We start from the raw sequence: 20853 nt of genomic DNA, 5'->3' as shown, positions 1-20853 counted from the left end.
ATATGTGACAAAAGAATCTAACTGTATTACAAATATATGAAATAACCTTATTGAAAGAGATGGGGAGAAAAGGTACTCACCTAAATGACTTTGGAAATGAGTAGAATCAGTGAGGCCAAAGGCAAAATTAACTGCACATAAGAACTGTACTCTAATTGATAAGGTCGTTTCCCATAATGTACAGGTTAACAATGCTAATACTGCTGTACCTATATGCTGCATTTGGATAATTAAGTAAGTTAAACGGTGGATGGTGGCAGCCAGTTTTTTACTGTTGGAGTAGAAATTTAAAAGGGGAGGAGGCTAGAATTATCTATGTGTATAATATACTAGAGTGGGAACTCATATTTAGCCTAATCAAGATATGAATGGTTACATATAGAAATATTTATAGATATTTCTATATTACATGGGTTAGTATAGAAACATATTTCCTTGCATTGTCAGCTAAAAGGGCTTGGAATCAATGATACATAATAGCAATGACCACACCTAGTGCCCAGATCTTGGTTTCTAATTGATTTCTAAGCAAAAGAAACTAGAACTCCTTGGAGAAATAGCTGATTCTAGGACCGAAGCAATAATTGTGCATATACAATATGAGTCTGGGGCATCTTATAATATCAGAAAGTAATGAGGTACATAAAAAAACTAAACTAAAACTCACAGCTAAGAGGGTATGGCAAAGAGAAATGGGAGTTAACTGAAAGAGCTCCCAATAGCCAAAGCTGGAACAATTTAAGAAACAAAGTAGCCTTCAATTAAAATTCAAAGTATATAATAAATATCCATGAATCCATACTGATATAAGTAAATAGGAGAGAAGAGACAAATCTTCCATGCAAAAAAATTCTGAGTAAATTCTATAGATACTCTACCCTGAAGACAGTGATGGAACATAACTCCCACTCCTTAAGTGTGGGCTGCACGTAGTGACATCTGTCGAAAGAGGACAGAATGGAAACGGAAGGGGAAGAAACTTTCCAGTGGGAGACTTGACAAGCAGTATCTCACCCAGGTGACCAAGATCAACATCAACAGTCATCAATCATGTTGATAGGATGTGCACTGTGATCTTCTTCCCTCAAACCCATAGTCAGACTAACATGAAAAAAACACCAAATTCCAATTGAGGAACATTCTACAATTATCTGACCAGCACTTCTCAAAAGTATCAAGATAATAACAAACAAGAAAATTCTTAGACATGTCACAGCCAAGATGTGGCTAAGAAGGCATGATAAGGAAATGTAAAGTGGCATCCTGGAGGGGATCCTGCAGCGACAACAAACCAAGGAAATCTGAATAAAGAATGGACTCCAGTTACTAATAACATATCAACATCGGCTTATTAATTGTGACAAAGGGCCATACTCAGGTAAGATGTTGTTAATAAGGGCTACTAGGTGTGGGTTATATGGGAACTCCTTGTATTACCTTTATAATTTTTCTATAAATCTAAAACTGTTCTAAAATAAAAATCTTATTTTTTAAAAACTCATAAAAATGAAATAGCAGAAAACATGCCCATATTGACTTTGGCACTGGGTGAAGAAACATTCTTTCTCTGTGAGTTTGTATCATAAGCTGAACCTAATACTTAGTTTTTGTTCATTATATTAACTGCACTGTCTGAAAAAAATATCCTGTGAAGAATTTAATGTAAAGTGATTTGAGGTTGGTCACACACTGAGGCAACTCTCAAAAGCAAACTGAAATTTTCTCTGGAAGAACCCAACCTCATTCCTAGCCTCAAATATGTCAGAAATAAAGTTACCTCCTCCCAAAAATTATCTCATAGTCAAAAATCGTAAAACACAAGAAAACAAAACAACATGAATGAGTAAGAGCTATTGGCAATAAACCCCAAACATTTCAGAGATTGGAACTATAAGACACAAAATAGAAAATAACTGTGATAAATATGTTTAAAATTTTAAAAGAGAAGCTTGAACATTTTGACAGAGAAGTGGAAATTATAACAAGTGACAAAGATGATTTGCAAAACTATTATTTGTTTATTTCAAATTTGACAAATACTTCTTGAGTACCCACTATATGCCAGGGCATGTACTACTTCCACATATCTCATCTATTTTTATTTTCTTAACAACAAATAATTCTATTAAATAGTAATAATATTGCAAAACCTTCATATTAAAATATTGTCATTATTTTATCTTTCCCTATACTCTGGAAACTTTCTTTTAATCTGTTTTCCAGTTCACAATTTCTCTCTGTACCTGTATCAAGTGTAATGTTATACATACCTATTGTGTTTTAATTTTTGGTTATTAGTAATTCAATTTTTTAAAAAATATATTTTTTATTAATTTCAGAAAGGAAGGAAGAGGAAGAGAGAGAAAGAAGCATCAATGATGAGAGAGAATCATTGATTGGCTGCCTCCTGCACACTCCCCACTGGGGATCGTGCCCCCAACTGGGCATGTGCCCTTGACCGGAATTGAACCTGGGACCCTTTAGTCAGCAGGTTGATGCTCTATCCACTGAACCAAATCAACTGGGGCAGTAATTTAATTTTTTTAGTTTTAGAATTTCCATTTGTTTCTTTTCAAATATGCTAGGTTATTTTTCTAAACATGTTTTAATTGATTTCAGAGAGAGGAGGAGAGAGGGAGAGAAAGAAACATCAATGAGAGATCGATCAGTTGCCTCCTGCACATCCCCCAACTGGGCATCAACCTGCAACTCAGGGTCTGTGCCTTGACTGGGAATCTAAACAGGTGATCTCCTGGTGCAGGGGACGAAACTCAACTACCTGAGCCACACTGGTCAGGCAATGCCAGCTTATTTTTTATATTTAGTGCTCCCTGCAAATTTTTTTCAATCTTGTCTTTTATTGTTCTAAAACTTACTAGTAATATTTTTTATAATCTTTGTCTGATTCCAATATTTTGACAGAGAATTGTTTCTGCTGGTTTTCCTCATCCCTCAGCCATATATGTCTCACGTACTTTCTTTTGGCCATTTCTGATTATATTTTATGTCTTATTTTGACTTTACAGTGTCCTCTAATTCTCTTTCACGACTGAGCTCTCACCAGCACCCTGGTCACACTCTTCCTCTCCTTTATACTCAGGGACTTTCTGCTTTCTTCATTAATTTCTCCTGAAGAGATCTAATAATAGGTGCATTTCAGGGTAAATTCCTCTTTGCAGTTACTTCCAGGGTGGGAATATAGGAAGGCTTTAAGTTTCAACCTGAAATGAAAGCCTTTATTTCTATTAAATTGAAGGGGAGGTGGGGTTCTGCTCTATATTTAAATTTTCTTAAATCCATCACAGTATGTGTTCTCTCACATACTTATGCCTTGCAAGCCCTGCCCACACCCATTCTTTTTTGTGAAAACATGGATTTAAATACATCTGTAGTTACCTCTGCAAGATTCTGATTGCTGAAGAAACCTCCTCAACATGAAATCTGAGATAATTTGAAGAGCACTAGACTTGGAGTAAGATGATTTTGATTCTTAGCTGCACTTGAGCTAGATGTGTTGTCTCTGACAAATCCTTTATTCTCTCTAACCTTAGATTGCTAATCTGCTTAAAAGAAGCTGTAACACCTGTTACACTAGTGTCACCTGGTACTTCTGAGAATCTAAAGAACTAATGAACATGAAAGTATGAACTTACCAATGAAAAAGAGCTAAATGTGAGTGATACTGGGCATACTGAAACGTCATTACCTTTTGCTCCTAGTTCCATTTTGCCTTCCTCCAGTCAGGATAAATACATTGACCCATTCAGTTTAGACAAGAATAAAGAAGACTAAGATCTTAGCTGGTTTTGCTCAGTGGTTAAAGCGTTGGCCCACAGACTGTTGGGGCAGTTGCAGGAGGCAACCATAGAGGTGTCTCTCTCACGTGGAAGTTTCTCCCCACTTCTCTCCCTCCCTTTCTCTCTCTCTCTAAAAAGGCCCAGCCAGTGTGGCTCAATGGTTGAGCTTAGACCTATGAACCAGGAGGTCATGGTTCAATTCCCTGTCAGGCCATATTCCTGGTTTGCAGGTTGATCCCCAGTGTGGGTGTGCAGGAGGCAGCTGATCAATAATTTTCTCTCATCACTGATGTTTCTTTCTCCCTTCCTCTCTGAAATCAATATATATTAAAGTAGCAAATTGTTAATGTTATGAAAGTGGAGTGCAAATAGAAGATTTTAGGAATTAGAAATTAATTGACTGTATTACTGGAAAGGATTGCTGTTCCTAAAATAAATGCAAGAATATTTTCTAGCTCTGGCCTGCACACGGAAGGGTCACGAGTTCAATTCCTGGTCAAGGGCACGTACCCGGGTTGCAGGTTCGATCCCCAGCACTGGCAGCTCATGGGGGAGTCAACCAGTTGATGTGTCTTTCTCACATCTATGTTTCTCTCTCTCTTTCTCTTCCCACCTCCTTTCCACGCTCTCTGAAAGTCAACGGAAAAAAATATCCTCGGGTGAGGATTAAAATATATATATATTTTTCCCAAACACAAAATTCAAGTGCTTAAAAATATCGCTCAATATATAACACACACGTACATATACATGTACATATTCTTTCCTATCATTTCTTTAAAATCAGGGCTGTGAGACAGAGCTTCTGTCATCAATTATTCTTGGAATTTGATGAAATGGAAAGAATTTAGAATCACTCACTCTGTGTTCCATCCCACTAAGGAGCTATTTCCTTCTCCCTAAGAGGGAGGCAAGACTGTCCGCTTCTCCTAAGGCGTCTAAGTTGCAGAGTTATTCTAAGGACCCAATGCTCTGCATGACAAAGACAGGTACAGCTGTATGGGAAAGGCAGGTACAGCTGTGTGGGAAAGGCAGGTACAGCTGTGTGGGAAAGACAGGTACAGCTGTACGGGAAAGGCAGGTACAGCTGTGTGGGGAAGGCAGGTACAGCTGTGTGGGGAAGGCAGGTACAGCTGTGTGGGAAAGGCAGGTACAGCTGTACGGGAAAGGCAGGTACGGCTGTGTGGGAAAGGCAGGTACAGCTGTACAGGAAAGGCAGGTACAGCTGTGTGGGGAAGGCAGGTACAGCTGTGTGGGAAAGGCAGGTACAGCTGTGTGGGAAAGGCAGGTACAGCTGTACGGGAAAGGCAGGTACAGCTGTGTGGGGAAGGCAGGTACAGCTGTGTGGGGAAGGCAGGTACAGCTGTGTGGGAAAGGCAGGTACAGCTGTACGGGAAAGGCAGGTACGGCTGTGTGGGAAAGGCAGGTACAGCTGTGTGGGAAAGACAGGTACAGCTGTGTGGGAAAGGCAGGTACAGCTGTACGGGAAAGGCAGGTACGGCTGTGTGGGAAAGGCAGGTACAGCTGTACAGGAAAGGCAGGTACAGCTGTGTGGGGAAGGCAGGTACAGCTGTGTGGGAAAGGCAGGTACAGCTGTGTGGGAAAGGCAGGTACAGCTGTGTGGGAAAGGCAGGTACAGCTGTGTGGGAAAGACAGGTATAGTTGCTCTTGCTATGGCGACCAGAGTAGCTGTGCGCTGAATGATGCTGTTAAAAGAAATCCAACTGTAAGACACTTTGGTGACTAGAAAAGACAGTTCCCTTTACCCCAAGTTTATTTCTTTTTCAAACCATTTCAAATGTGGTTAAGAGGGAGGAGAGCCAGGGGGATTTTAGACACTTGGAGACACTTGGATGCAGATTCTCCCCCCTCCCCCCACTCCCGCTGTTTACATTTTGTTCCTTTCCTTCATTCATTCAACAAATACTTCTCGGACCCATGTTGGGTGCCGGGCACCTGACTAGGCAGAGGGAGCCACAAATAGGAAAGCACTAGAATGTGGTCTCAGGGAGCCCTTCGTCTAGCGAGCAGACACAGACTTAAAACTGGGGGGGCAGGAGGACGCGCTCGAGGGGGAGGTTTCCGTGGCGGGGGAGCATCCGCAAGCCGCTCCCGCCGCCGCCTCCCGCCGGTGCGCCCATCCCCCACCCACCCCACCCCCGGCGTCGCGTCCCCATGGCAACCAGTGGCCAAGCGGCGGCGGGGCGAGGGCCCAGAGGGTGAGGCCACAACGGCCGAGACCGCGCGGCGGGGAGGCCCGGGCGGCGGGAGCGCGGCAGCCAGTGGCGGGGAACCTGGGGCGGGCGGGCGGGGACCCCGCGATCCTGCTCCTGGCCCTCAGACCCGTCCCGAGAGTGCGGCGCGGTGCAGCGCAGGTAACCCGCCCCGGCCTCCCCGGCTCCGCCTCGACCCCCGACCCTCGTCCCGTGGGCCAGACGTGCTCAAGAGGGGCGGGGAACCCCAACAGGCCGGCTGCCCCTCGGGGGTGGCCTTGAACCCAGCGTGGGTCGCGGCAGGAGGCGGGGGTCGCTGCTGGGGCGCGCGACGGGTGGAGGGAGCCTGGGCTGCAGGGGTGGTCCTCGCACATCCACAGCAGAGTTTCTCCCTACATTGGAAGGTCTAGGTTCCAGCTGTGGCCCTGGGTAAATCACCTGGCCTCTCTGTGCCTCAGTTCCCCTGATTTAAAGTGAAGGATTTGAGACCTACAAAATGAATTTATTCACCTGGCGTTCCCCACCCTGCTCCTCAACCCCTCCTCTCCACACACAATCCAGGGTTCCTCTTAAATCCTTTGATTTGACAGTGACAGGAGCCCAGGAATCTTCCTCCTCTTTCTACCACCTTGAATGCTATTTAATTGACTTTTATTCCGTAATTCAGAGGAGTTGGAGTCCTTTTCAATACTTTGTCCATTTATCCTCATGAAAACGTTGTTGCTGGAAAAAGCTTTTTTTTTTTTTTTTTTTTTTTTTTAACGTTGGGCGAATACTAACACCCAAGGGTGAGCAGGTGCCTACAGAGTCTTTGAGGAATTGTGAGATTCCTAATTTTAGGGAATTCTTAGTCTTTTTATTTTAAATCTCTGACAAAACCCAGAAAGGGCCAAATAAAAAATTTGCTCATAAATTTTTTATTTGTTAAAAATAAAAACTAATGGCAAACTTTTAGAGGATCCACAAGAAAGGGAAGTTTGAGAGCATTTAGCTGGAATAAAATAGGAATTCTATTTTACTCATCTCATGGACCTGGCACCAAGCTGTTCTGTAGCGAATGCTACTTTGATTGAGTATCCCATTTATCTACTCATCACTAAGCCAATGTCACAAATGCATGGGGAGACACACACACACATGCAAGTTTCTACATTTTGTAGAACCTAGAGCACTACCTTCAGAAAAACTCATACTAAATGGTTTACCAGAAGCAATTCTTGTTTTCTATGTTAATAATGATTATCATTTTAGGAATCTAGATCATTTTCCCCCCTTACAGGTTAAACATTGAGAAATATAAACCAGAGGCAGTTTCTCGACATGGAGAACCAAGCCCATAATACAGCTGGGTAAGTGCTGAGAAATGTCTATTTAATAAATTAGTACTTGACTATGCCAAAAATGTCCTGGTGTTACATGAATTTTGAAATTTAGTATTAATAGAAGGATATGCCAGTTATTTTTGGTGAGCAGGATGCGGGAGAAATTCAAGTGATTTTAAGGATCTATAGTTTGAGTCTCCAATTTAGACCTGGATCTGCAGTGGAAATCACCGTTTCCCAACTTTGGGTGAGTTTTTTAGTGTTTTGGCTGTGCACACGGGCCCCATGTGCTCTTGGGTTTCCACAGTGCAGCAGTTCCTGGCCAGCTTGCCCCTTTCTTGCTGAACCAATAGTCCAACCCTCCACGTTTGTCCTTCAGGCTGAACTCAGCACTTAAGCATAGCCTCAAAACAGCAATGATTGGATATTTTACCAAAAGTTTCCTAGAGATCAGCAATAGAATTGGTATAACATTCACCATCATAAAAAATTAAATTCCTTTTCACAAATATTATTCCCACCCCTTCCCTGCCACCAACACCACCAAGGTTTCTCTGTCCATTGTTTCATTAGCTAACTGGCCACTGGCTGACCCCGGAGCTGAATGGGGAGGAGGTATGATGGGGAGGGAGGTACTAGTGTGCCTTTCTTGACAGTGACTGATTTTGCACTAGTCCAGTGGTCGGCAAACTCATTAGTCAACAGAGCCAAATATCAACACTACAACGATTGAAATTTCTTTTGAGAGCCAAATTTTTTAAACTTAAACTATATAGGTAGGTACATTGTTATTAACCTAATTAGGGTACTCCTAAGCTGGCCTTTGCTAAAAACTCAAGGGGCCAAAGAGCCGCATGTGGCTCGCGAGCCGCAGTTTGCCGACCACTGCACTAGCCAAACCACTTCAGGTATCTCACTTTCAGGTTCTCTGCTCAGACCATGACTTTGACATCAGGCTAAAGGAAAGCTGCACAAGTCTGGATAATTCTAGTTATCACTTTTTAGCGAACGTCCTACTGAATACTCCTACTGTCCCGCTAGGTATCATTGTCATTTTACAACTAAGAAATTGGGCATGTTAAAGTATAAGCTCTTATAACAGAGACCCCCAAATGCAGTGGTTTAAGTAAGATTGAAGTGCATTTCTGTTTCATGTACAAGTCCAGATATAAGCAGACCAGGACTGGTAGAGCAGCCATTCTCACTGCATGATATCTCTCTCTGGGCCCACCATCATGACGGTACTCCTGCTTAGAGAACTAAGATGCAGATTGACGGTCCTGAACCTAAGGCTGGGTACCAAATATCACTTCACTGCAATTCCTCTTCATTCATTCTTAAGGAAATGTATGCCAGGCACAACATTAAGCACTATGATCCATATAAAGATCATTAAGAAACAGACCTTAAAGAACTTAGAGTTTAGTAGGGAACCATAGAGTTTATTTGGGTACAACATAATTACAAACCAGAGGTGAATGAGAATTACTGGAAGTTTCCATGAGGAACTGCTTCACTCATCACAGCAGACATGAGATCAGACATTGTCCACCGTGGTCTCCAAAGCATGGAGAGCCAAGTCGGCTTTGCCTCTGTCTCACATGCTACTGAGAAATACTAGTATGTAAAAATTTAGATCATGAAGACAAACATCCTTCATCAGGGATTTGTTAGGTACTTGTCAAACCACGTCACCTCCATACACAGCAATGTTTTGTGGAGCAACCTTTGTTTAGCAAATATTTATCTAGAGTCTACTATCAGCCAGTCATTGGTGGAAGTACCAGGAAGACAGCAGTGAACAAAATAGAGACCACTGCTCCAAGGGGCTTGCACGTCAGTGGGAGAGACAGTGGGAGATATAGACATGTTTCATACAGTGACATAAAGAAAAGAAAAGAAGCTGAGGAGGAAAGGAGAGTGTGAATGGGGTGGTCAAACAAGGTGCCATTTGAGCAGAGATTATTTCTGGGTAAAGAGAATTCCAGGCAACAGGAATAGAAAGTGCAAAGGCCTAAGGTGGTAGCTTTTACACAGAACATTTATAATGCAGGTGAATCGTTATTCTCTGACATCTGGGTTATCCCAGGCCTGGATTTTAATTTATATCATGATTTCTCCCAATTATAGGTGTTTGTATTTGTGCCACAATAATCCATCTAAACTCCTAATCAAAAACAGTCATACTTAAGTGAGTTTGTCCTTTTTATTTGTTTTTAGAGTATATGCCCAGAACGTAACTAATTATCCAACAAATAAATGATCTATCTTATTGGCCTTTTTAAAAGAACCATGTCCAGACTTTTTGATAGCTTTTGAAAAATGTCTCAAAATTTAAAATTTTGCAAAATTTAAATTATAAATGGAGTCTTGACCTGGGAATAACTGAGGTATTCCAGAAGGGTCCTAGAACACCTCAAAAGATTTGGTTTCTTTCCTTACAAAACAGAAATGTTTAATTAGGCTAATTTCTGTGTGTTGAATATACATGGCAAGCATTACCAAATAAAAAATAACATTGAGCATTTTTATGTTGTACCCATATATATAAAAGCCTAAGTGACCATTGCAACCGAACAGATGACCGAACAGGCTGCGTGGGGCAACCAGGCTGGCAGGGTGGTTAGTGAGGGGTGACCAAATGACCGAGCAGCAGGCTGCGTGAGGTGACCAGACCCACGGGGGGGGGGCATTTGGGGGCGACCAGGCTGGCAAGGAGGGGGCAGTGAGGGGCGACCAGGCCAGCAGGGGGAGCAGTTGGGGGCAACCAGGCCAGCAGGGGGACAGTTAGGGGCGACCAGGCCAGCAGGGGGACAGTTAGGGGTGATCAGGCAGGCAGGCAGGTGAGCAGTGGTCCCGGATTATGAGAGAGATGTCCTACTACCAGTTTAGGCCTGATCCTGGGGGTCCCAGATTGGAGAGCGTGCAGGCTGGGCTGAGGGGACCCCCCCAATGCACGAATTTCATGTACCGGGCCTCTAGTAAGTATATAAGTGTTCCAGAAATACAGTGTGTCCAAAAAAATATATATATACCCACTTCACAGCTGATAGCTCAATTGATGCTTCTTTCTATTCAGATTTAACCCATTGTAATTAATAATTATTCAAAGTGTGTATACATTTTTGGGACACAATGTATATGTGAAATTGCTAGAAATATCAGATATCCTAACATAAGATGTGTGTCATCAAACTTAGTGACACACAAAAATGACTGAATCTGGGTATCAGACTGTAGCACAGGTGGATGAAATCCATTCATTCAGCTGCCACTTAGTTTGGGTTATCAGTATGTTCTTGTTTTTGTGCATATATTTTCCAGATAAATTGAAGCTTTCCGTTGCCACAAGACTGATGCCCTCTCAACGGGAAAGAAACTGTTAGAAAATGTGTTTCCCACTTGGGATATTCCTTCCGCAATCTCTAGTGACTTGGGCACGCACTTCACTGAACAAATCGGACTCACCTTGGAATCCTTGACATGGAGGTCCTTAGACAATAGGATCACCTTAGATTACTTGTTAGGAAGTGTTTGAGCAGTGGCCAGCTCATCATGGTTTGGGTCCTGGGGAACACAATAACAAAAGTTACTCTTTATTTTTTGTCTGAAATATGCAGAATGCCTTCTCTATGGCTCAGGGACCATTGTGGAAGAGGTTGGTGTGTGAGATTGTAAGAGCTGGATAAGACAGGCACAATGGGCAGGCAAATCTGACTCCATTTTAAAGCTAATCCTCTCTCTTAATTGAACCTAGACCCAGTTGCCTTATTTTCCTCTAGATTAAGGAATGGACAAGAAAAAAGGGGGCATTGTAACAGAGTGAAATGGTAGGCCTTTCCGACTCCAAGCCTTTGTTCAGTAGCTTCTGCTTAGTCTTGCATATAGACATATTAATCATTAGAGGGATTCTGCTTTTGGCTTGAGTTTTACAAAAACAATACATGCTAAAAGGGAAGCATGTATTGTTTATCAGGGAATTGCAGGAAGCTCACGACCGAACTCACATCAACTAGGGTCAACAGACTACGTACAATCTTCCTTGGACCCTTGCTGGCACCCAGGTGTCTTTTGTAGTCAATCACCTCTTGCCACTCCTGCTACCACTCCTATTTCCCCATTCCCTTGACATAAAAGAAGCCTGTACTCTACTTTCCTGAGATGGATTTGAGGCACCACTAAGCCTGCTATCTTCCTAGTTGGCACCTTCTCATTCAATAAATACTTCCTTATAACAGAGGAGAGAGAGAGAGAGCATATCTAGATATCGCTTTGTTTTGTTATTCATGAATTTCTACTAATTAATTTGTCCTTTTATGATCTATTTTATTTATCTTGCTCTGAATTTTGAGTTGAAAATTACAGTTCAATTATTTTCATGACTCTGGATTTCATAATTCTTTAAATAATAAAAACATTAAAGCTCAAGTTCCTCTTGCGCACAGCTTTACTATGCACCATAGGATTAGTGTTCCCACTGTCATTTTCTAAATAGCCTATTACTTCCATTTTGAATTACTATTTGGCTTAAGAGATATTTAGGAAATATAACTTCCAGTGGGGAGATAATTATTTTTTTGTTATTACTTTCTAATCTACCTACCACCATGATCATAGATTATGACCTAGATCAGTGGTCGGCAAACCGCGGCTCGCGAGCCACATGTGGCTCTTTGGCCCCTTGAGTGTGGCTCTTCCACAAAATACCACGGTCTGGGCGAGTCTATTTTGAAGAAGTGGCGTTAGAAGAAGTTTAAGTTTAAAAAATTTGGCTCTCAAAAAATTTCAGTCGTTGTACTGTTGATATTTGGCTCTGTTGACTAATGAGTTTGCCAACCACTGACCTAGGTGGTATTTCAGTTTCATTAAGATTATTCTTGTGATCTATTGGATGGTCAACCTCTATAAATGTTCTTTGGGCATTTGAAAACAAATGTATATTCTCTATTGGTTAAGTAAAAAGAATAAAGAAGATCATACATATATAATCAAACCTTTTAATTATTATTATTACATTTAAATGTTTTTCAAATCCATTATTACCTTACTTTTGTCTATTTGATCTGTCAAAATTTTTTAAGAAACATCTTTACTATAATTATAGTTTTATCCAATTATTCTTGTATTTCAAGCAGTTTTTGTTTTACATATTTTCATGTTCTGTTCAATGTACTGAGGTCCATGGATATTATATCTTCCTGGTATATTATATGATTTTGCTTTTTTATAAAATATCTCACAAGTATGAGTTAACGTTATTTTGTTTATCTTCTACTTTGCCTGGTACTGATATTGACAACTCTCATTCATCCCCTTGTTTTCATTCCTTTTTATATCATATTGTGTCTCTTATAAATAGACTATGATTAGATTAAAATATAAATAACTCAATTAGAGAATCGTTGTCATTAAAAAAGAGAATTTTATGATCATTAATGTTAACATTTGAGCCTTTTTAACTTCACAACATTTGCTAGTCTGGTCTATTTTTCCTTCTTTTCCTTTACAAGTTCTACATCTTATAAGTTATTAATTTATCTTTTTTACATACATTTTAATTTTTATTTCTCTTTTGGCATACTGAATTTTAACTATAACTTTAAATTGCCTCAACCATAGTAAGACTTAACCTTTAGTAATGCCTTTGCTTCCTCATTCCCTTATCCCACCTATAAGAAATAATCTGGAGTTCTAGTTCCTGGTTGCTATTAATTTTTATAAACATAATTATACATAGGATAATGTTAATTGTTATTTTATTCCTTTCTTATTTTAAGAATCCTTTTTAACAGCTATAAGTTTAATTGCATTGTTATTACTATTATTTATATACAAAACCTTCCCTGTTCTTAATTTTAAAAAATTTTTGAATTTACTTTTAATTTGACTGAAGTATATCCTTAGGTAATCTTTTCATAAAAATGAATGCGGGTGATATACTTTTTAACTTTTTTACATGTCCAAATGTCTTATTTTTACTTTTAAAACAAACTCTAACATGACTCCCATTGTCTTGCAGAATTGAGTGTTGCAGGTGGAAAAGCCAGTGCAGCCCACTCTCTCTTTCCTTCCTTTGTTTCTTTTCTTTCCTTCTTTCTTTTTAATGTCTAGAGGTTTTTGGATTTCTGTTTATCCTAGAATTTTAAAATTTGTCAGGAAAACTTTCTAGGTATGCATCCTTTCTTAATAATCCTTCATAGCACATGATAAACACTTTTACTCTAAAGATTCAAATTTCTTCAGCTCAGACTCAAATTTCTTCTATTTATTTGATATTACTCTCCACTGTCTTGTTTCATTCTTATCTCCCAGAATGTCTATATCTTTTTCTTTCTCTCTTAATTTCCATCATTGTCTTTTTTCTCTATGTCACAGAGGAATTTCTTGAGTTTTCTCATTTTCATTTCAGCAATGATTTCATTCTGGGTTCTTTTCTGCCACCACTGACTGAGATCTTTAGTGTTGACAACCATGTTTATATTTCCAAGTATTTCTTTTTTTGTATGTTTATTTTGTTGTTCCTTTGCACTCAAAATTGCTTTATTTTAAATCAATGCAATATACCCTTGACTCGTTAAAATATGAATAAGATTGTTTGAAATTATCTCTTGATCCTTTTAGCAATGTTGTTACAGTTATTCTGTGGGTATGGCTTCAGTGTATTTCTTCACACCTTTCAATTTGTGCCTCTCCTCAACCTCTAACAACTGCTCCTCAGCCCCACTTTTCTCCTAGCCTCTGCTACTCTACAAGAGAATTCAAGTAGGTTTTCCAGAGAAATCTGCCCACCAACCACAGTGCATCTGCAGCTGCCTAAGGGTTCAGACAGAGCCACCAGCCAAGGTGTAATACAGTCTAATATATTTAAGATTACTAAAGCTTATATTTAATGCACTTATATTTGACAGTTATTCCTAAATGGCAATTCCACAAATGCATTAAGCAATGCTAAAGTCAATGAAACACATACATACTAGTAGAATCCCCAAATGTACAAATTCTGGAGTGTTGTTATAGACAATAATGCGGTGAAGGCCTGGGGGTAGGGTAGGGGTGGAGGTGATCAATGCAGGGGGGTATGAGAGGAAGGGGACATCTGTAATACTTTCAACAATAAAGATAAATTTGAAAATAAATAATTCATTAAAATTAAAAATGTTTAAAGTCAATTTTCTTATATATGTGGATGCACATATGAATTGAAAAAGACCATTTATCCAGATCTTTCTTTACTTAGTTATACATATACAAAGTTTAAAAAGTCATTTTGTTTTTTATCAGTTACCAAAAAACAGCTATCTCCTGTTCCCTCCCCAGAGGCACTTCCTTTTGGCTAATTCTTTTGGTATTTACCTCCATCTCTTTAAATAACATGCTTATATTGCTACTTCTTGATTTTAGACATCATCTATTGACATCCACAATGGTTATTTTTCAACACACACACACACACACACACACACACACACACACACACAGCCACAATTCTGATTCTTCCATTCTTCCAATACATTATGATCTTGGTTGGGTCAATATTCTGTTTGTCTCATAATGACTTTAACATGATCTTTACCTCTGAGCCATATAGTATACTGTGATTATTTCTCATCTCCTGTACATTTTGTTTTTCCTGGTATTGATAACTCTAGTACCTTAATTACAAATGTTTTGAAGTTTTCTTTTTTCTGCATAATTTACTTCAAATAACGTCTTTATGTTTGTATTTGACCTAGTTGTGTGAATGGTTTTCTTCAAATGGCTGTGGTCCCTGACTGCTTGTTCCTTTGTAGGGGTGGTAGAATTGAAAGCTGACAGGCAGCTCCATATACATGGCAGGGAGCTTTGACAGGGGTCTTTATTGTATGGTCATCAGTCTAGTCTCTTTCAGTGATTAGTCTCAGGCTGATCAGAGCCAGAAAACACTCTTCTAAATTCTCCTGATTGGATGATATAAGTCGGACTGCCAGCATTTATCCCGTACTTCCAGAAACACCTACTTGGGTTGTTTCTGGGCTTCCTCTACTCTCAGCTCCTTTTATTTTTGTCCTTGTAGGTGTAACTGTACAGGTTGAAAATACCCCCTTGCTTTATTTTAGTAGGATTTTGGAAGGGAATAAAATGTGTATTCATCCATTGTCAACCGAAAGTCTCATTTTCCTCTACTGAATCATTTACTTTTTATTCTGTGACTTACATCTTAGCCATTGATCTCATTCATTGAATCTTGTCAAATCTTTCCTAAAAATCTAGGTACTGTTACATGATCTGCCAAATTTTTTATCTGCTGTGAAAGTCATATTTTCAAAGAACCAAAGCAGATGAATATTAAAGCATAACTTCTTACATCTGAATTCAGAAAAATACTTTAAAGCACTAATCTTCTATGTGTGTCTTTCTTAACCTTAAAAGTGTCCTTTCCAACTCTAAAGTATACTAGTTGATAACAGGTTATATGTTTTTATGAGTTAAGTACAGTTTTAATTATAGTTTGTAAAATAATTCTAATGTAAGTCAATATATTGGTAATTTAGTAAATTGTAGTAATGTATTATTTTTGCACACTGAAAATTCTTTTTAATTTGATTGATTCTCTTGCCTTCTGAATGTCCCAGACTATACCTCATTTTCCTTCTCCCATCATATTTTATCCCCACCCACCCACACATATTCCTCTTCAGAGTAATCAAATTCTACAAGTTCTAATATCTTGTGCCTCTGAAGAAAAAAGGTGAAGTGGACCTGAGGTAAAATCCAACTTTGAAGGTAGATCTTGAAATGTTAGCACAGTGCTGAGTTATTATAGAAAATCAATGAGTGATTTTGAAAGGGAGAAAGGAAACTAGGAAGGAAGGGAGTGGGGATATTGGGAAGTGAGGAAGGAGAGAGAGGGAAAAGGAAGAAAGGGAGGAGGGAGGGGGAGGGGGAGGGAAGGAATGGAAGGGAAAGATTCCTTTGAGAGGCTGATTAAGCTGTCCACTAGACATCAGGTTGAGTGCCTTGAAGTGATGAGTGTGAGGAATGTGTAGGACACTAACAGCAACCGCTGTGTCCCTCTTTTAAATAGCTTCACAGCAACTTCCACTATATTTCACAGGCCAGATTTTGTTCCAGGGCCAGGCCTAGCCCAGAGGAGACTGAGAAATGTAGTTGTGTTTTAACTGGACACAATTCCACTCTGAATACCATCTGAGCTCCATTAGTACAGAAGGAAGGATGAATGTTGGGTAGGCAACTAGCCACATAGGAGATAAGAATAAGGTACAGGTTTGGAAGTTATCAGAACAAGTTGGCATCAGAAGGCTCATTAGAAATTTCCAATATCTGGGAAACATTATATTTCTTAGTTTTCTAGCATATGAGCCACCATCTCAAATATGAAATAAAAAGAGGAGTTGTAATGCTGCTATTAGTAAGTGAGCAAACACTAACATGAAGTAAATAACATTTTATCACCGTTTGCCTAATTTTTTCCTGTAAGGATCCAGTGAAATAACTGGCTCTAGTTTTAAGTAGAAAATGTCTATCCTCACACGCACTAACACTGCAGTCTCTCACCATATAGACCTTTTGGAAAGAGGGAATTTTAGTTGTCCTAGCAATTGGTTTATAGAATCCAACCTAATGCACGTGTAGATAAACGTTTATTTGTTATTAATTGCATCATATCTTTTTATGTAGTAATGTGAAATATTTCAGATATATGTTTACAAGGATAGTGAAGTTATTTATACTTCTAGATAATTATAAAAATAACCCTGAAGAAAGAAGGTTAGTGCCTGCTAATATTTCACTGTCTTCTCACCTCATTCAATCGGTGAACCAAGATGTTACTTAGAATGTGATCATTATTATAGGAAATGTTTACCTGTAATGCAGATATTTTAACAGGTCTTCCATTCTTTTCAGAAAATAAAAAAGGAAATTTTAAATTTGTATGTGTCTAGAATTATAATAAAATATTGATAGAGGCTTGGAAGCTATCACATTGCATTTTATTTCTATAAAAGTCTTCCTTTGATGATTATGATGAAGGCTTTAGAATGAAGCCTTTATAAGTACATTTAAGCTTGCTTTGTGGGGTAGTGGGATTTTTATCTCCTCCACACCCCAAATTAAGGTTATTGCAAATGAGAGAGAAGAATGGGCTATGAGCCACCATCTCAAATATGCAATAAAAATAGGAGTTGTAATGTTGCTATTAGTAAGTGAGCAAACACTAACATGAAGTAAATAACCTTTTTTGGACAACAAGAAAAATGTTTGAAGAAAAGCCACTTTAGCTATAATTCTGTAATTAATTTTGAACAAGGGTAACCATGAAACTATGACCTAAAAGTCAAAAAGTAATAACTTTCACTGTACTGTTTCAGGAGGCAAGTGACTAAGGGCAGGTTGAGGTCACAGACGTGTCTGCGGAAGTGGTTCTGGGCTCCTCCTGGAGTCTGTCCCACGGGGCTCTGTTCATGTTTCGGGTGTGATACAGTATTTGATGTGCAACACAAGGTGTGTGAGCCACCGCAGAAAAGTTAAACTATACTTATAGCCAAACGGAGAATAATATAACTAAGACAGATATACACGCAAACATTTTAGAATGAATTTCATTAAACTGTTTTGAAAAAGTTAAGCCCTAATATGATTGCTCATCAGCCTTTTGGAAACTCATTTTCTTAGACTCTTCCTTGTCCCATGAAATGGTCTCCTCTTGCTCTTTTCTCTCTGCTTTCCTTCCTCTCTCCCTCCCCTTCCTCTATGCTCACTTCCACATTTGTCCTTTAATCCTCCTCTTCTCTTTCCCGAGCTGAAGATCCATTTCTACTCAGACATCTCTCATGCCCCCAACTGAACTCACTTTTTAAATTTTTTACAGACCTTTTATCCACTTCTACTTTCCAGATTGGTGATGGGTAGGCTGACCTACATCCCACTTTTCCCAGAACAATCACTGTTTACACCTGTTTTCCTGGCATAATTATTATAAGCGCCCTTTACAATTTCAAAATTGTCCTGGTTTCTGTAGCAGGTTATCTGGTCACCAGCGCTACCTGTCTGACGAAGGCTTGCCTTACAGGAACCTGCATGTAAGCCCATTATGTTACAGGACTCTGGCGTGACACATAGGCCCATGCATCTTACCCCGGCCTTTTCACTAGGCATGACTCTCTCCGTATTCCATTCCCCTGCCCCTTCCCACATACTCGCCACTACTATCTCCATTTATATCATCAGCTTTCTGTTTTGCCCTCTCTTTGTCTCCAAATTTGATATCGTGATATTTCAACTCTAGGCTCACCAGACTAGTTATCATGCTAACAAGCCTCAGTGTGCCCCTTCCCCTCTGGTTTAAGGCATTTAGACCTCTGGCCTGATCCCGGAATCCTTCTCTTGATAATTGCTCCCGAGGATAAACCCAATAAATAGTGAGGGCCGTGGTGTGTCTGTCTTAGTGTAGTGTGTTAGACACAAACCCCCAAAATAGTAAGAGCCATGGTGTGTGTGTCTCAGTATAATGTATTAGACACAATCCACCCAGTCTCCAGAGCTGAGAGATTCAGAGGGTGTCTTTTATTTTTTAGCTCCTCAATCAACTTTTCTAAAGTTGGAATAATAAGGTATTTGATGGAATGTTGTGAGGATCCATGAGAGAAAGTGCAGGAAAATAATTAGCATAGTGTTAGCATTTGACTAAAGGAACAAATGAAAATAGAAATAATGTTAGTGCCCAGATCTGAGAAGGGGGCTAAACTAAGCCCTTTGTATTTTATTTGATACTAGAGGCCCGGTGCACGAAATTCGTGCACGGGGGAGGGGGTTGTCCCTCAGCCCAGCCTGCATCCTCTCCAATCTGAGACCCCTCAAGGGATGTCCGACTGTACATTTAGGCCCGATCACGGTGGGATGGGGCCTAAACGGGCAGTTGGACATCCCTCTCACAATCCAGGACTGCTGGCTCCAAATGCTCACCTGACTGCCTTCCTGATTGCCCCTAACCGCTTCTGCCTGCCAGCCTGATCACCCCCTAACCACTCCCCTGCCAGCCTGATTGATGCCTAACTGCTCCCCTGCCAGCCTGTTTGCCCCTAACTGCCCTCCCCTGCAGGCCTGGTCACCCCCAACTGCTCTCCCCTACAGGCCTGGGTCCCCCCCCAACCGCCCTCCCCTGCAGGCCTGGTCATCCCTAACTGCCCTCCCCTGCAGGCCCAGTCCCCCCCAACTGCTCTCCCCTGCAGGCCTGGGTCCCTCCCAACTGCCTTTCCCTGCAGGCCTGGTTGCCCCCAACTTCCCTCCTCTGCTGGCTTGGTCACCCCTAACTGCTCTCCCTGCAGGCTTGATTGCCCCCAACTGCCCTCCCTTGCAGGCCTGGTCCCTCCCAACTGCCCTCCCCTGCTGGCCATCTTGTGGTGGCCATCTTGTGTCCACATGGGGGAAGGATCTTTGACCACATGGGGACAGCCATCTTGTGTGTTGGAGTGATGGTCAATCTGCATATTACTCTTTTATTAGATAGGTAGAGGCCTGGTGCATGGGTGGGGGCCAGCTGGTTTGCCCTGAAGGGTGTCCTGGATCAGGGTGGGAGTTCCCTTGGGGCGTGAGGCGGCCTGGGCGAGGGGCCTGTGGTGGTTTGTAGGCCGCCACGCCCCCTGGCGACCCAAGCGGAGGCCCTGGTATCTGGGGTTTATTTATCTTCTACAATTGAAACTTTGTAGCCTGGAGCAGAGCCAAGCCTTCTGCTTGCTCTGTGGCGGCAGCCATTTCTATTGGGATTTATGTATCTTCTATCATTGAAACTTTGTAGCCTTAAGCGAGGCCTGAGCTGGCCAGGGTGTGCAGAAAGCTTGGCTTCCTCCATCACCAGGGGCAACCCTAGCCTCCTGTTCTTTCCAGCTCCGTGGCTGCTGCTATTTCTGTTTGGATTTATGTATCTTCTATCCTTGAAACTTTGTAGCCTTGAGTGGAGGCCTAGGCCAGCAAGGGCAGGTGGAAAGCTTGGCTTCCTCCATTGCCAGGGAAACCCAAGCCTCCCTCCTGCTCTCTGTGGCCGTAGCCAACTCGGTTGGGTTTATTTGCATATTCGCTCCTGATAGGCTGGTGGGCGTGGCTTGTGGGTGTAGCGGAGTGATGGTTAATTTGCATATTACTCTTTTATTATATAGGATTTCACTAGATTTAGGAGCAAATACTGATGCTACTGAGACAGCTGCTGCTATTAATTATCTCTAAAAACTCAGGAGAGGCAGTTATACAAGTAGATGGGACAATTGAATGTTTAAATGAGATATTAAATTTGACCCCAAAATGAGTTTGATGTAAAAAGGAATCTTAGTTAAAACTCTGGAATAGATTATCAGTGGTTTATGAGCCCCCAGAGAGGAAGCAGTGGCCGCCAGGACGCAGCACGCAAACACCTGCCCACAGCACAGTAGACCCACCTTGGTTCACAGGGCTCATATGCTGTGCACCAGGGAACCCACAGACAGAGCTGTATTGGGGCTCTGGTATCATATGTTGCAAGCTTTTCAT

The 20853-nt window shown here is 40.8% G+C and overlaps 1 protein-coding gene across 2 annotated transcripts in view; it reads left to right on the top strand.

Moving 5' to 3' along the window:
* Positions 1 to 7330: 7330 nt before the first annotated feature.
* DEUP1 (deuterosome assembly protein 1) overlaps positions 7331 to 20853 on the top strand; it is a gene marked incomplete at both ends in the record, with an annotated part of 80288 nt that continues 66765 nt past the window's right edge. For both annotated transcript variants that reach the window (XM_080640190.1, XM_080640189.1), the window contains one exon: positions 7331 to 7359. In XM_080640190.1, coding sequence (XP_080496316.1) covers positions 7331 to 7359 — 29 coding nt within the window. The remainder of the gene's footprint in view (positions 7360 to 20853) is intronic.

Source organism: Plecotus auritus (assembly GCF_963455305.1).
Source record: "Plecotus auritus genome assembly, chromosome: 9".
NCBI lineage: Eukaryota > Metazoa > Chordata > Mammalia > Chiroptera > Vespertilionidae > Plecotus > Plecotus auritus.
This window is presented reverse-complemented; position numbering and strand designations above follow the sequence as displayed.